This window comes from Empidonax traillii, unplaced genomic scaffold (assembly GCF_003031625.1).
Source record: "Empidonax traillii isolate 1590-97213 ecotype Southwest subspecies unplaced genomic scaffold, ASM303162v1 scaffold244:size1524873, whole genome shotgun sequence".
In the NCBI taxonomy this organism is placed as follows: domain Eukaryota; kingdom Metazoa; phylum Chordata; class Aves; order Passeriformes; family Tyrannidae; genus Empidonax; species Empidonax traillii.
The window spans coordinates 1,362,359-1,377,733 of record NW_020955437.1 but is presented as its reverse complement, the minus strand read 5'-3'; the positions used below and the strand labels follow the sequence as shown (position 1 = coordinate 1,377,733).

Below are 15,375 nucleotides of genomic sequence, written 5' to 3'. Positions count from 1 at the left end.
TGTGGACCGTTTTAAAGTCGTGGAGAGTTACCTGTGGGAATCAGGAAGTTTCGGTGTAGATCATCAGCCCTGGAGATAAAAGCCTCCTTGCCAATATATGTGCAAAATAGAGAGATCCCCCCACATGCCTCCCTCTTGCCTGGAGGAGTAATTTCAAGGCCTGAGAACACTGATGTCCTTTTGGCTCCTGGCCCCTTTGTGAGAAAAGCTCATCCAGAATTACAGTAGAACACATTTGTGGTTTTCTGATGGGCTGAAGAGTTATTGTGAACTGAACTGAAAGCACTCTTCTTTCACAACGGCAACAACAAAAAAATCAAATGGCTACAACTTTCTTTACCTAGTCGGTTAGCCTGGCCACTTTTTTTTCACAAGAGTATAGTCTACTGGTTCAAGCACTGATCAGGATCGTATAGTGTGCAATTTCATGCAAAATACCTCATATGTAATAAGAATTTTTCTGCTCTGCAGAGCTTATAGTTCAAGTAAGCTAAACTGTAACAGGTGAGAACTGAGATAAAGTGATTTCTCCAAGGTTGAAAAGAGTTGTCATTGAAACTGCAACCATATTGTTAGACAGGGGTTTGTTTTTACTCCTTACAAAATGAGACTTGAATCCAGGTAAGTGATAAGACACATACACAAATTTCTTCTATTCTCCCTGATTTCTAAAATTAGAAACTTAAGTTAGCAAGACAGATTGAAATTGGATGGTCATGTGCAGAACTCCTGCTTAAAAATTTTTCGACTGGACCCGAGATTTGAAAGTAGACCTCATGAAACCAAATTCAATCCTTTAATTACAAAACCACACTCCTTAGCAGGATGTACAAATGTTTTTTAAACTATCAAACATATAAGACAATCCTTATAAAAGGAAAAGACAATTACATGTTTAAGCATTTCTTATTAAATGTTTGTGTTTCTCAGCGTGGATGAATGATACTCGGATTTTGCTAGGTCATAATGTTATTTTTCTTGATTGGTACAGTTGATAATAAATTTTTCCATACAAAGGGGAATTATTTCAGCTTCAGAGCAAAAGATAGAATAAATCCTAACCAGTCATCCATGCTCAGATTGGCAGTGAGTATGCATCTGGATTCTAAAGGGAATGGAAAAAAGGAACTATGATTTTACCTTAACCTGGTTGAATTTGTCAGGCTATTGAGATAAAGACACAACGCTTTCTCTCCTTCCTGCTTGTTGAGAAAAGATTGCCATAGATACTTGTGTGACTGAGCAAAAGAAAATGTGCAAGCTTTCAACCCCACATCTGTGTGCGTAAGAAGTAAAATTAGGAAGACTTTCCCTTTATGTAGGTCACCAAGGTCAGTGAATTAGTATTTCGGTACAAGTAGATCTGTATATTCAAGTCTATACAGTCTTCAGTGACCTATTCGTTTTTAAACCGTTTGGGTTTGGAAAGTTACGGTTTAGTAACTTTTATGGTAAGAACAGCAAAGGCATGCAAGCTTTAAATTGTTAATAAAATGCCAATACCATTCAAATGTTTGCCAGGTATCATTGGCATTCATTAGCTGTATGAATACCTTCTTTTTTTGCTTCCACATTATTGAGTTAAAGCATTGGAAGTCACAGGAAGATAGTTACAACTGGCAAATGATTTAGATGTACCTAGTTGGGACTAAAGCTTGCCAAATACTCTTTATTGAGATTGGCTCAAACTTTGAAAATAACAGCATTTAATGCATAAGTATGGGAAGTACTGTCCTGTCAAAGGCAGGTATTCCTTTGATAAATAATTTCCTTTTGTCAACAAATTAGAGCAAGGTATTGTATATAGCTAACATCTCAACAGCAGATTGCAAATTAAATCCCTGCTTGTTTTCTGAGATGATATCGCAGTCCCTTACCCTCGAAGCCACTCAGCTTTTCATCTTAAGCAACTTAATAAAGATAATAATGATATATGCATCTCATTCCTATTGTATAATGAAATAGTTTTACTTTCTTTGTGGAAAAGCTAACAACTTACAAACCATGAGGAATAGAGAACGCTGTGTTTTCACCTTTTGTCTTTTACCTGTGAATGTTGGAGGAATGATTGCATAAGGCAACTTCTATTACATCTTTCAAGGAAAATTCTCAAAATCATTAAAACTTTAGTCAGCTAAGCTTCACAACACTTCTCAGAAAGAGATTAATATCTGTTTATATAATTGCCGTAATTAGCAGGGAGTTAGGGTGACTTTCTGTGACTAATTTTCAGATCAGATATCTAAACACAGGAGAGTCATCAACTTCTGATTCACAGAATCATAGAATATGCTGAGTTGGAAGGGACCCATCAGGATTACTGAATACAACTCCTGTCCCTGCCCAGGACACCCCAAGAATCACACCATATGCCTGAAAGTGTTGTCCAGATGCTTAAAATCAGACAGTCTTGTTGCTATCTGGGGAGCCTGTTCTGGTGCTAAACCACCCTCTGGGTGAAAAGCCTTTTTCTGATATGTAATCTAAACCTTTCCCGATTCAGCTTAATGCTATTTCCTCAAGTCCCATCACTGGTCATGAGAGTGAATAGATAAGTACTTAACGCCTCTGCTTTGCTTCTTGAGGATGCTAGAGACTGCAGTGAGGTGTCCCGTCAGTCTCTTCTTTCCAGGCTGAACAGACCAAGTAACCTCAGCTGCTCCTTATAAGGCTTCTCCTCAAGGCCCTTCATTATCTTTGTTGCCCTCCTTTGGATACTCTCTAACAGGTTAATATCCTTCTTATATTGTGGTGCCCAAAGCTGCACACAATATCCAAGTTGAGGCCACACCAGTGCAGAGCAGAGCAGGACAATCCCCTCCCTCAGCTAGCTGGGGATACTTTGCTCGATGCCCCCCACAGTTGACCCTCCTGACTGCCAGGGCACTGCTGACTCATATTCAACTTGCCATTGACCAGGACTGCCAGGTCCCTTTCCATGGCACTGCTCTCCATCCTCTCATTCCTTAGTGTGTACACACAACCAGGTTGCCCCATCCCAGGTGGAGAATCCAGCACTTTCCCTTCTTAAAGTTCCTATAGTTGGTGATTGCCCAGTCCTCTAATTTATGGAGGTCTCTCTGTGGGGCCTCTCTGCCTTCGAGGGAGTCAAAGGCTCCTCCCAGTTTAGTGTCATCAGCAAACTTACACATTCACTATTTAGTACTTGCAGCTCTCTATCTGAATCTCTTGCAGTAGATACAGAAAAGTGGGAGGAAGCCAAAGCGCTGCCAGTAAGAGTTTAATGCGAGTCATTATGAGAAGGCCCATTCTTGGCTAACCATAGATGCCCTATAAGGAAAATTACAAAGGAGGAGACAGAACTGCTGGCAATAGGGTTGCCATCCAGCCCATGCTGGGTGATTTTTCACAGGAAATAATTGTGATTTCCATTATTGCAGCAGAAAAAGAGGTTAAAGAGTCTAGAGAAAGTACACTTCATTCTTATTTTCAGAATATTTTTGACTTTTGTACAGTCTGAAAGATGCCACCTTAACTGCAGTCTTCTCCTCAGCTGTAAGACTGCCATTATCTGGATAATGGAATTATCACAGAAAATATCTGTTGTTTCAGGATAAACACAATGTACCAAGAATAATTTTCCACTTCAGAATATCTTAAAACTAGTATATTTAACTGCTGAAGAGTGTTTTGGTTTTCTAATATGACTTTTTCTTTTTTCATTGTAGCATTTCTCTTCCTAGTTGATTTCACTGTTTGCTCTTACAGACTAAAATCATGTAATGTGGAATTTGCTTTGTTTTTCTGTTCTGACATGGGAAAAAGGCTTTGTGTGTGATTACCATAAATAATTATAACCTGAAGATTATTAGAAGAACAAATCAAGTATAATTTTTAGGTTAAAAAGGAATAGGTATTGTCATAAAAGCTTTATATTTATTTTGCATTTAAGTGCTTGTATTGAAAATAAAATTAAATCCTTAGCAGTCCTCCATACAATTTCTAAAACTTATATCCACAGAAATAGAGGTTGAGGGAGACTGTGCAGCCCCAGAATTGCAGAGGAAATATCACTGCATTTTTGATTTCTATTGACCTTATACTGTAACTATTTACAGCTTTTGGAAAAGGATCCTGAAGTAGGCAGTTCCTTGGTCTGAACCAGTGCAGACTTTCTCATGTTCATACCTTGTCACTGCTCAACAAGAGGAAAGCTGAGGAGAAGTAATTGTACTGACTTTTCTGTTCCTTTTACATGGTCCATTTCTAAGAACTGCAAGCATTTCTTTTAAATTGCTGACTCTGTTTTTTATCGTTTCCACTGACTTGGATTTACTTTGTGTCCCCTTCATCCTGTCTGATATTCAAACACAATAACCACACCATACTGGTTCAGCTTAGTGCATTTCAAACCTAAAGATTTTAATAATATCCCTCTTTTAATAATGACTTTGATCATTCAGGTAGACATTTACAGGATTAGTATTTTCATAACAATGTATTTTCTTCAACATCTGATGCAATATCATGGTTGCAAATTCAGCAATGGTTCAGGAAGCTGTCTCATTACTAACAGTGTTGTCAGCTTCTCTAAATAGTATAAAGTCTTCAGGATTTTTTATTTGTGATCCAAGATGCAAAACCACAAATGGCTTTGTTTAGGAGCCACTGCATCACTAATCATAAACCAATTTTGACAAATTAGCCATATCTGAGAGATGGAAATTAAACTGTAGCAGCCTTACGTTCTTGATACCAAACAAGAAGGTGGGTATTTGTCAGTAAATGTCATGTCATTTCATTTTACAGGACTATAGGCATTTGGAACATAGTGGAGAATGAAATATAAACACACATTTTAGTGAAGGTGTCTAGCTGAATTCTCAACTTGAATGAGAAGTCTCTTTAGATGCTTTTAACTTATTTACATCCATCTCAGCATTAAATCTTTTTTTTCATAGAACCTCGGTAGAGAACAACAATTCCATGTCACAGAAAATGTCAAGATTGTGACATTTATATTTGTTTTGCCTTGAAATGAAAATCAAGCATTCTAAAATTGTGTGCAGAAATAAATATTTTTATGTCCAGGCTTTCAAAAATGTTTGTAAAGTATTGAAATGGTCTGCCTCAAACATAGTAAAATGATTCATACTGGAAATGTCAACAACGTAATGTGCTGACTTTTTGGGGGACCTAAATAAAATCAAGAGTGGCCATTTCAACACTGGTCAAGTTGTCATTTAGGAGTATGTCTGCACAACAACAAAAGCTGTCTTACAAACAAGCGACACTACTTCTGCACTCACTGACTCAGGTATCCAAGACAATGGCTATGCAAATTCCAGCCCCTCAGTGGTAACTCAAAGTTATTGGCAGGACTCATGGAGCTCACCATGAAACTATGAAATTCTATAGGCCTGCATGTGTGGATTGTGTTCTAGTTTCAACACTGGCATTTTGGGGGGCTGGTTGGAGAACCAAGAGAAGACAGTTGGAAAGAGATTGGGAAAATACTTGGTCATAAACATGAGGGTGCCCTGACCCTCATGCTCTCTCCATACTGCTGCACTCTGCTGTGAGACCGTAGGAGATTTGGAAGTGGAGCACTGGAAATAGGAGCAGCAGTTTGGGACATCTGTCTTCTTCCTGGCCCCACAAGTGAATGGGAAAATACAGAAGCCTTCAAGTTCAGTGCTTTTTTATCTTGAGTTTTTATTCTATTTTAAAATGAAAACCATGAAAACTAATTTTATACTCTTTGAGGTGAATTTTTTAAAACAAAAAACATATTAAAGTAGACCTGAATCTCTACATTTCATTATTTCTCTTAGCTCTTTCCCTAAGGGCAGGTTGCACTATGATGCTGACATACTAGTAGCATTTAGGGACAGTTTTTAGACACTGATTGGTTATATTTGTGCACAGTATGGCACAAAAAAAATGCTTAGCACACTGCATCCATGATACCCATACGTTCTTGCTTTGAGGTTAACAAAGGTATCATTAACCATCACTCTATCCCTTCAAGATGAACTTGCAAACAAGCTAAAGAGATATCTAAATTTAGTTTTTGTTTTAGAAGCTCACTTTGAAAGCAAATAGGATTCTTGTCTGAGAGATTTTCCACAATAGCTGTCCCTGTTTGATGGGCAGGATTGCACTACAGGTGAACCAAAAATATTCCTTGGATTGTCTCTTAGGGTCTACTCAAACAATTCTTCTGCCCAATGCAGTCACCTATGCTAAGACTTCTGCATTGCAGTCAGTGCCAAAGCTGGTATGAGAGGGATCCTGAAAAATCTCTGTAGAAGCATTCTGTGGGAAAAGTAAATAGAACTGATGTGATATTGTTGGCAGTAGCAAATCTGTATCTGTTTGTTTCTTTGGAGGTTTTTGTTTGTTTATTTTTACAATATTTGCAACTTTGTCTGAGGGGGAGGAAGGTTGAGACGGTGTCTCATCACATAATTCCTTCCAACAGCAGCTAAAGCCCAGTAATCGCTGTTCCGTTACTGAGATACCACACAGAAACGTAAACAAACCTTAATGTCTGCCTTCAGGAAGAACTGCTGCATCTACATGAATTAGAAGAAAACAGTTCAAAAAAAGGAAAGCTGTGTTTCTCAGCAAATTGCCTCCTCCTTTTCCAGCACACCAGCAGCTTTTTAAACACAAAAACACCATAAGTAGACTCTTTGGTCAGCCAATCAACACACCTAACAGTAAATAAAACTATTACAGAGTAAAATCAGCTACTTTTTTTTCTTTTTCCATATTAGACTTGAAAAGGAGCAGGGTTGGGGCATGGGAAGAAATGCTTTTGCTAAGGCAGAAAATTATCCCAAGCAGTGCTGCCCTCCTACTTGCCTTGTGTGGTTAGTTATGGATCTCAGAAAGGCCTGCAAAGACCAGTTCCTAGAGAAGATGGGATAAATGAAATCCCCAGTCTCTGAAATATGTACACTAGCTGGAGTCTACCTCACTGCACTAAAGTGGTGTTCCAAGTTCTTGCTTAGATACTATCAGGCAAGAGAGGTTTCTTCATCCTTTACTAGTGTTTGACAAGGCTGTTTTCTCCACTTCAGAGCAGTATTCTTTGTCTCATGTTGCAAACAAACCTAGTTCAACAATTCAGAGTCCTCTAGACAGGGAAAGAAGGCACTTACGTTATCTGTCTCCCTCACCAACTCTGGAAGTTTACCTGATCCAGGGATGTTCCTAACATTGCTTCTAGGAAGAAGGGAAAGGTCTGTACCTTGTAATGATTGTCACTGAAATAAATGTAAAATAAGAGCACTATCTTCCCACCAGCATGTCTGTCAGAGAAGAAAGAAGGAACCTTCCTGTTCTAGGTGTATGCTTTCCAGATCTGTGATTTATGAAATAGTAATTGAGCTGTTGGCTCTTAAAGTCTGAACCAGACCTAGGAGTTCCTGCAGCCACTTCAGCAGCCTCTTTCTCACTACCATCCTCATCTTCTGAAATGTGGCTGATTGGTGTCACACTAACACAATATTCTTCGGAGAAGCTCTTTCCCTCCAGCAGAGTGAGTTTTGTTACTTGTTCTTTATGGCCCATGTCTCCTCTCTTTGCTTTCCAGTGTTCACACAGAGGTTCCATGAATGCAGCTTCCCAGAGCATTTTGTGTTTACCCGCTCCACTGAAGAATGCAGCTTCTGGAGTGGCTTGTGACATCATCTGATAGCTCCATTTACACAGCTCAGAGAGAAAGGGTGCCAGAAGTGACACTACAAATTCATTGCTACTATCCTAGGAGCATCACTGCAGGGGGGAAGTCCTAGGCAATTGCTGCTGTAAGGGTAGGCTTTGTGAGGTGAAATAAATCAGTGAATAATTACTGCCTCTGTTGGCAGTGGCAGCCAATAGCACAACTAAGAAAGTGAGACAGGCAGCAGCACTAATAGACTGGGGGAATCCTGTCTTGACAGTTTTCTGCCCGCTCCATTTCTTTCAGCAAGTAAGATGCATCTGTTTGCCTCCAGCTCTCAGTAGACAAAGTAAACAGTCATGCTACAGGAGGTCACGGTGTGACTTCATGTGAGTAAACTGAACTACTCTGAAGCAATATGCATTTATCCAGTGAAAGGGCATCCAAGACAACATGTGCTGAGGGTAGCTAGCAAATGCCACAGAAAAGGAATGTCTCAGTGCTAAGTCAGAGCAAAATAGGAAACACAAAGTATAATTGTCAAGGTGTAAGAAAACAGTGAACGCTCAAGCCAAAATAAAATTACCTGTTCTTATTTAAACTCCCCTTCTTTCTTCAAAAAATATCTGCAAAATTTCTGAAGTTGCCTTCCCCCCCCCCTTCCCCCTTCAAAATGTCCACTTACCACTGTAAATGTAACAGATGTCTAGGGTCAGGCACTAGGATTCGGCGTATTCCTGACTTTCCCAAGAAGGAGTGGGAGCACAGATCAGAAATCCATTCTGTCTGCAACTTCTTGTCTTTTATATGCAGGTTAATAGGATCCATCAGTCCTCTCTTATTCACATGTTTAATGATAAGCTGCTTGATTTGAAATTCCCATTTTGCTCTATGTCAGCCATAGGTTTCAAGGAAATTGAGCTATTTAGCTTTTAGATTTCATGGTAGCCCAGTTACTAAAAGCTTCTCCTCCTGTATTGCATTAATTTATCTGCCAGAATTTATGTGTCTTCCTTTTTTTAAGTCACAGATACATTGTGAGTAGCTGTGGATCTCGATACCTAAAAGTGTGTATTGATTATTGGTTGCAGAAAATCATGTTTTCTATGAACAATGAAATAGTGTTTGATGTTATACTGGGATTGTTTCAAATTTAGAACTGAGCTATATCCTGCCTAGCTTGTGACACTGAATTTCCTCAGCTGGGAGCTTGTCCTTAGCTGTCTGTTTAATTAAAGAAAAGAAATGTGTGCCTTGAAAGAATGGTCATATCAAGTCAGATCAAGAGGAGTGTATGACTTCCATTTATACCAGAGCAAAATAAGGGAGAACTTGCTCTTGCTGTACAGTCAGGATGAAACCTTCAAATGTGTCATCAGCAGAAACTGTACAACAGTTCAGTGCTCCACTAGTCCCATCTGATTTGAGGTGGTTTTTCTTCCACAGTTTTCCTTTTTTTTTCCTGAGATGGATTAATATTGACCACCGGTAACTAGCTGTCAAGGTGAAGGGCTATATCTGTTTCATTAAATGAACCAGTGCCGCGGAATGTCCTTGGTATGGCAGCTCAATCCTTTGCACATTCAAAGTGCTAGAACAGTCCCTGGCATTGCTTGGGACCTGGCAGGTTGGCTCCTTTCCAAGAAAATCTGGACATGGTTCAGGAAACAACACAGGCCAGGGACTATTCACAGTAGATGACTTGGATGCAACCTCTCTTCTGTGGAGGGCGAGAAAGTGTAGTAGCACAGATATGGGTCTCTTACCATTTGCCTCAGGACCAGAGAGAACAGTTATGATCACATTTGAATAACCAGGATAAACAAATTAAGAGTCCCTCTATATTTACACTATTATGAGCCCCTTTACACTATTATGAGTGCTTTGGCCGTGCTGCAGAAAGCACACAAGGTAAGCATAAATGTGATCCAAAACCTGCTGAAAGCAGTGGAAGCCTCCTGTTGTTAATGATGAGTTTTCAGTCATACTGTAAATGAACACTAAATGTTATAAGGAGAAGTGTTTGGAAAAAAACATATGGGGACAAATACATTATTAATATACATCCATTTAAAGAAAGGAGAGCAAAGCAAAGGCTTTGACAGAAAAGAAAAATACAACCCAACCAGGTGAGTTACTGCTGGGCTTTTAAAGCATACTAGTTTTTCATGTCTAGCTGCACAGTCTATGATGATTCCACCTAAATGCTGATTGCAATCACTGATTTAAACTTGCTTTAGACTTTGTTAAATAAGCTAAATGTATAATTTCTATGGAAAACTAATAGTTTCTCAAAATATTTCAGTATTGCAATTTAACCTCATTAACTCATCTGAATAGAGCCAGTACTGGCTCATTTTCTAACTTGGTCATAAAGCAGTAATTCGGCCTAAATACTGCTTATGAAAAACTATGATGTTTGGGATCATACATTTTATGTTTGAGGGAAAAAAGGGCTTTATAACAGGATATTTGAAAGTCATAGCTCAATTAAAAGAGTTTAAGTTATTCTTTTGACAAAAAGTTCTGTCGCAGACTTTCAGTGTATTGGTTTCTTTTAAAAGTGAGATAATGACTCAGAAAGGAGGGGGGGAAGCAAATACATTAATTTCCATAATTGTCATATTCTGAATTCTTTTTTCATAAAATAAGTGAAATTATGTCCATCTTGTGCCTTATGACCTTGTCATGAGTTTTAAACTCAGTCTCTTGCAAGAACATTAGGATAACAAACAAATGTGGATTTCATGAGCTGCCTCTTTTGCATTCTGTTTCTGTTACACTTTTCAAGTAATGTTGATGTAATTAATTATGTATTTGTTGGAATATGGAGCTTGCTTGTAAGGAAATAACTGTTATACTTTGATTTGTCATACTCTGATTAAAAGCACTATACAATTGATTGCTTCCAGCTAGTAACTATGCTACAGCATAACTGAGGGGCAAATGATGCCCTCAATCCAAATATCCATACATCCTTGTAGCCTATACTCATTAACTGCAGGATTAGTCAGAGTAGAGCTTGACTGAGTCAGAGATATCTTTTCAGCAGAGTCTGGGATCAGGCTGTCTGAGGAGCAGCCCTGGGAAAAGTCAGTGAGACTTAGCAGCAGAGACAGTATGCAGGGCTGTGGCCACTGCTGAACCCTCCCCAGTAGCTCCTTTTCTTTCTGAGGAGCCCAGAACTGGACACAGTAAATACTCAGGGTTGAAATGTGGTTCTGTAAGCAGAGAGTGGGGAGGGGATGGAAAGGAGGCAGCTGGGCCCTTCACAGCCCTGCATGGCAGGGCAACAAGGTACAGCAGGAACTGCAACGAGAGGGGTTCACTGTGGGTACTGAAACATTTCCCATGAGGACAGGCAGGGCAGCGAAAGGCAGACTGAGAGGCTGCACAAGGAGGTTGGGCAGGCTCCATACTGGGGATTACAAGACCTGGCTGGGCAAAACCCTGAGCAGTGGTCTGACCTCACAGCTGGCCTTGCTTGGAGCAGAAGTGCACTCTTATTATCCTATTTATAGAAAAGATTCTCTTCAGAAACTCACCCATTTTACACAAAGCCCGAAATAAATGAACACTACTTTTTTGCTATTGATACACTCGGGCTTCTCCAGGAGTCTGTTAGAAGTTTGCCAACATATGCAGTTACACTTTTTCTGTAGACTCACATGAATCTGCTCCAAAAAGGAGCTGAAGATGCCTATATATAGGAAATTAATTCAAGTACCTTTATTTAATACAGATTATTTTGAAATAAAATATAGGCTTCTTTTTAACCCCTGAGACCAGTTAAATAAGGCACTATGAAATATGTTTTCTCTATATAGTTTTCTGTATAGAAACGAAAGATATACATTTCTTACAATGACTGAATAGAGTAAATGGGATAAGAGATTTCTGTCTAGGTAGCTGCCCAAAAAGATATGCTGCATATATGTCCACTACTTATTTCTGCCAATTTAGAATGACATTTTAGCTCAATAGTATCTATCCACGATATTTTTTGGTATTTCATCCCACAGATACAGAGGAGAAAAGATAACTTCTTTTTTTTTTTTTCCCAAGAGCCCTTCATGAATGCCATAAAAAGGTATCAATGTACCTATGAAACAAAAGGCTTCTGCAAACAGAAATGCAGGAAAAAGTCTTTCTACTTGTTCATTCGCAAATGAATTGCAGATGTCAGGCAAATCAATAAATCTTTTGGATATCAAGAAAAATAAGGATCCCAGCCACTTCCCCCAAGACTCTTTAGTAAAAGGTGGCATAATAATTATGTAGGTGGATTATGATCTATAGGCAAGTGCACTGACTATTAACATCTAAAAGTGACATTTCCTTTTCAGACAAATTTAAAATGAGCTGCAAAGATGCATTTTGCAGTCAACTTGCTTGTAAAAAAGCTAAATCAGGCATGCTCTTATAATTGTACTGTATGCATTTTACAGCACAGACTCTGGTTCTACCGCCTCTCCCAAGTCAATTACTGTGGGTAGAGCTGGCCTAATTTTTTCAGTGCATAGCACACTTGCCTAAAGATGCATTTTATGAAACATTGCCACTGAAACAATCCAATCAGATCTGGCAAAAAATAATGAACAGGAATGAGGGCAAGGAAGGGAGCAAAAAAAAAAAAAATGTTTTATTCTGACAGCTTGAAAATTAACTTTTTGACTTTTTAAGACAGTTTTTTTGTTAGATAAGGAAATCTTAAGAAGGATTAGAGTTAGATAACTGAGTTAGAAACCTTAACCAAAATAAGAAAGCCCTTTTGAATGAAGTGAACCATTTTGAGTTAACCAGAATGAATTTATAGTTTTCATTTCATTAATTAATTTTTTTAATATTGATACTTTTTAAATGAGGTGGATTTTTTTTTCAGTTCAGGCATAAAAATGAAAAATTGACCACACAGTCAGCTTTAGCTTGGAAAAATCTGCAGGTAAAGTATCCATTACCTGTTGAAAAAATGTTTTTCCTTCCCCTTAAAGAATGTTTATGTGCTCAAGATTTATAAGAATATATCATATCTTTGGGAGAGCTGAGAATGTTATGGGAAATATGGATGAACACAGTAATGTTGGTTTTAATAGCTAGTCTTTTGACCTCCACTGGTTCCTGCCATCATTATGACAAAGCTTAAATAGACACAACTAAAATCAAGAAATAACTCTTTGAGAGCTGTCATAGAAGAGAAACTTCCATTTTAGAGTGTTATAGGAGGACCTCTGCGCTCGGGTCAGCCATATTATGTCAGCCCCAAACCTAAGGCCAGCTCTCAGAGGGAGTGGAAAGAGTTTGGAAAACTGGAACAGAGCACTGAATTCAGCTTTGTCTTCTCTGAATCAAACCTGACTATCACAAGGAAAGAATATGCATATATGTTCAATACAGAAAAAGTAGCCAGAGATGCAGTGGGGATCCCTCTTACTATCTCCATCCCTTCACAGTCTTGCCTTCCAGCTCTGAATGTGCTTTAGGCCTCTAAACTCAAGTGGGTAGTTCACACCAAGCACCACTTGGGCATAGCCTGTGGCGGAGCCCTGTTTCTTGTGGTGCACTGGGCTGACAAAGCCAGGCAAGCTCAGAGCCAGCTCCAGGCACTTTGCTGTGAGCTGTTCTGCTTTGTGTGGATGTGCAATCAGAGAGGGAAGAAGATAAGGGTTTTGTTTTGCCCTTTTCTTTGAACAAATGCGTGTGCATTGTACAAAGCTTAGGAATTCCTACAGGATCAGATCTCCTCTGATGTCCTGAAGAAATTTAACTAAAAGGCTCTGACATGAAAACCTGTAACTTTATAGAAAATGACAACTGATGGCTGGGAAGCCCTGAGGCTGGGTAAATAATGGCCATGGGGAGGCTGGGCTGGGAGGAATATTACTACGTATGGTTTCATCTCAAAAGCCATTTTATTTCATGTAGGAGGAGATGAAAGAAAAAATAACCCCATATTGTATCTGTTGCTCATATCACCTAATGCAATGATGAAAGGCATTGCAGTGATGACAGTCGTATGTAAACTCCTGTGAATATAATATAATAGAATCTAAAATAGAGACAATACAAACACTTGCTGAGTTTTATTCACTAACATTTATGTGGAAAGGAAGAATATAAATGAAATTTTGTAATGATATTCACTTCTATAAGCTTTAAAAGGCTACAAATGGAACACTAGCAAAAAACATAACAAAATGAAACAGAACAAAAAAACCATCCTGCAAAAATCACTGACTTAAACCCTCCACATTCATCACTCATCTTGTGAATTTAGTGTTTAATTAAATTAATTTGACTTTTTTCTACTTACATGTGAAAGCCACTAGTTAATAGTGTGGATGAATGCTGTAAGCTGACAAGCATTTTCTCTGTTTACATCAGGTGCTGAAACTAATCTGAACTTGAGAAGCAGGGAAGATCCAAATACATCAGATACTGGATCAGAAACGCAGGATAAAAATGCAAATAACCATGGAACTCAGCCATCTAATCCACTGTCCAGTTCGGTGACTGCTGAAAATGGAAATTCAGTATCAAATGGTAAGCAGTTTTTAATCCCAAAGCTCTTCTAACATAAAATTGCTGAAGTGTTTCCTTGAATGAGCTTTTTAAGATATACTCAGGCTGGAATCTTCTGAGTTGTGAAATATCTGTGTTTCTGGAACTGGCTTAACTTTGTATGTGCGAACTGATAAGCCCCTCTCCAATAAAAGCTGAATGTGAAGAAAATAAAACAGCTTCTGTTGAGGAATTTGTAATTAGTTCAGCTCCAAGTCTATAAGCAGCCTAAGGCATGGAGGACTGAGATTTGAGATTCTGATCCTATAATCAATATAAATGGGAGAGAAAATGGAAAATCAGGATCTCCCTTTGCTATAGGGGCCTTACTAGTGAATGATAAATTGTTTATCACTGCAATACAAAATGGTGCAAGAGCAGTGACAGAAAGAATGAAATCTTTCAAGGTCTTAAAATCATAAATCCTAAGGAAATAACACTCCTGTGAGTTCAGATTTTTAATAGAAAATTAAAACTTTTCATTTTTTATAACATATTGCTATTCTCTTTTAGTTCATTTTTAGTATTAGGAGTAACACCTTTCTACAGCTCTGTACTATGAAACTATGACTTTTCCACCACCAGTCTTCCACTTATCAGAGTTCTTAGTCTGAAAGAAAGAGCATTTGCCATTTCTTGTACAAACACATAAAGTAATTAGAAAGCCTGTAATAACCTTTTACATTGCGATGCTGAAAGTTGTGATCCTACATTATCGAAAACTACAGATCCTTTTGTGGGAGACCCTCAAAACATTGCAGGTAAAATTTACTGAAATTTGTTGTCATTTCCAACTAGCACCTAGTAGAATATAGAGAAATGTTTAATCATTAAATGAAACTTTAAATTTGATAACTATGCAAGTGACTGAGTTGATCTGACCCTTGGTTAGCAAAGGGGAGGTATTACCCAGCTATTTGACAGTTCTGTACCCCCAGTGGAGTGCGTTGTAGAGGTGCTTACTCTGTGTAACCCAAGTGAAAATTAGAGTAGTTATTACATAGATAAGACACGCACTTTGCACGGTGTTCTTCCTGCAGCTCTTGGCACTTTACTCTCCCTTGAAGGAAGCCTCCATGGTTATTCCTTTCCATTTACATCTGAAGTCCACTGCTTGTGTATGGACTCCTATATAGTTTATGCAGATTGGCATCAGAGTAACTGTAAGAGCCTATCTGTTTCAC

General features: G+C 38.5%; 1 protein-coding gene across 1 annotated transcript in view; it reads left to right on the top strand.

Annotated features, from left to right (window-relative positions):
* MYO16 (myosin XVI) overlaps window positions 1-15,375 on the top strand; it is a 182,581-nt gene that overhangs the window by 143,109 nt on the left and 24,097 nt on the right. Inside the window, exon 27 of the mRNA XM_027888682.1 lies at window positions 14,015-14,173. Coding sequence (XP_027744483.1) covers window positions 14,015-14,173 — 159 coding nt within the window. The remainder of the gene's footprint in view (window positions 1-14,014; window positions 14,174-15,375) is intronic.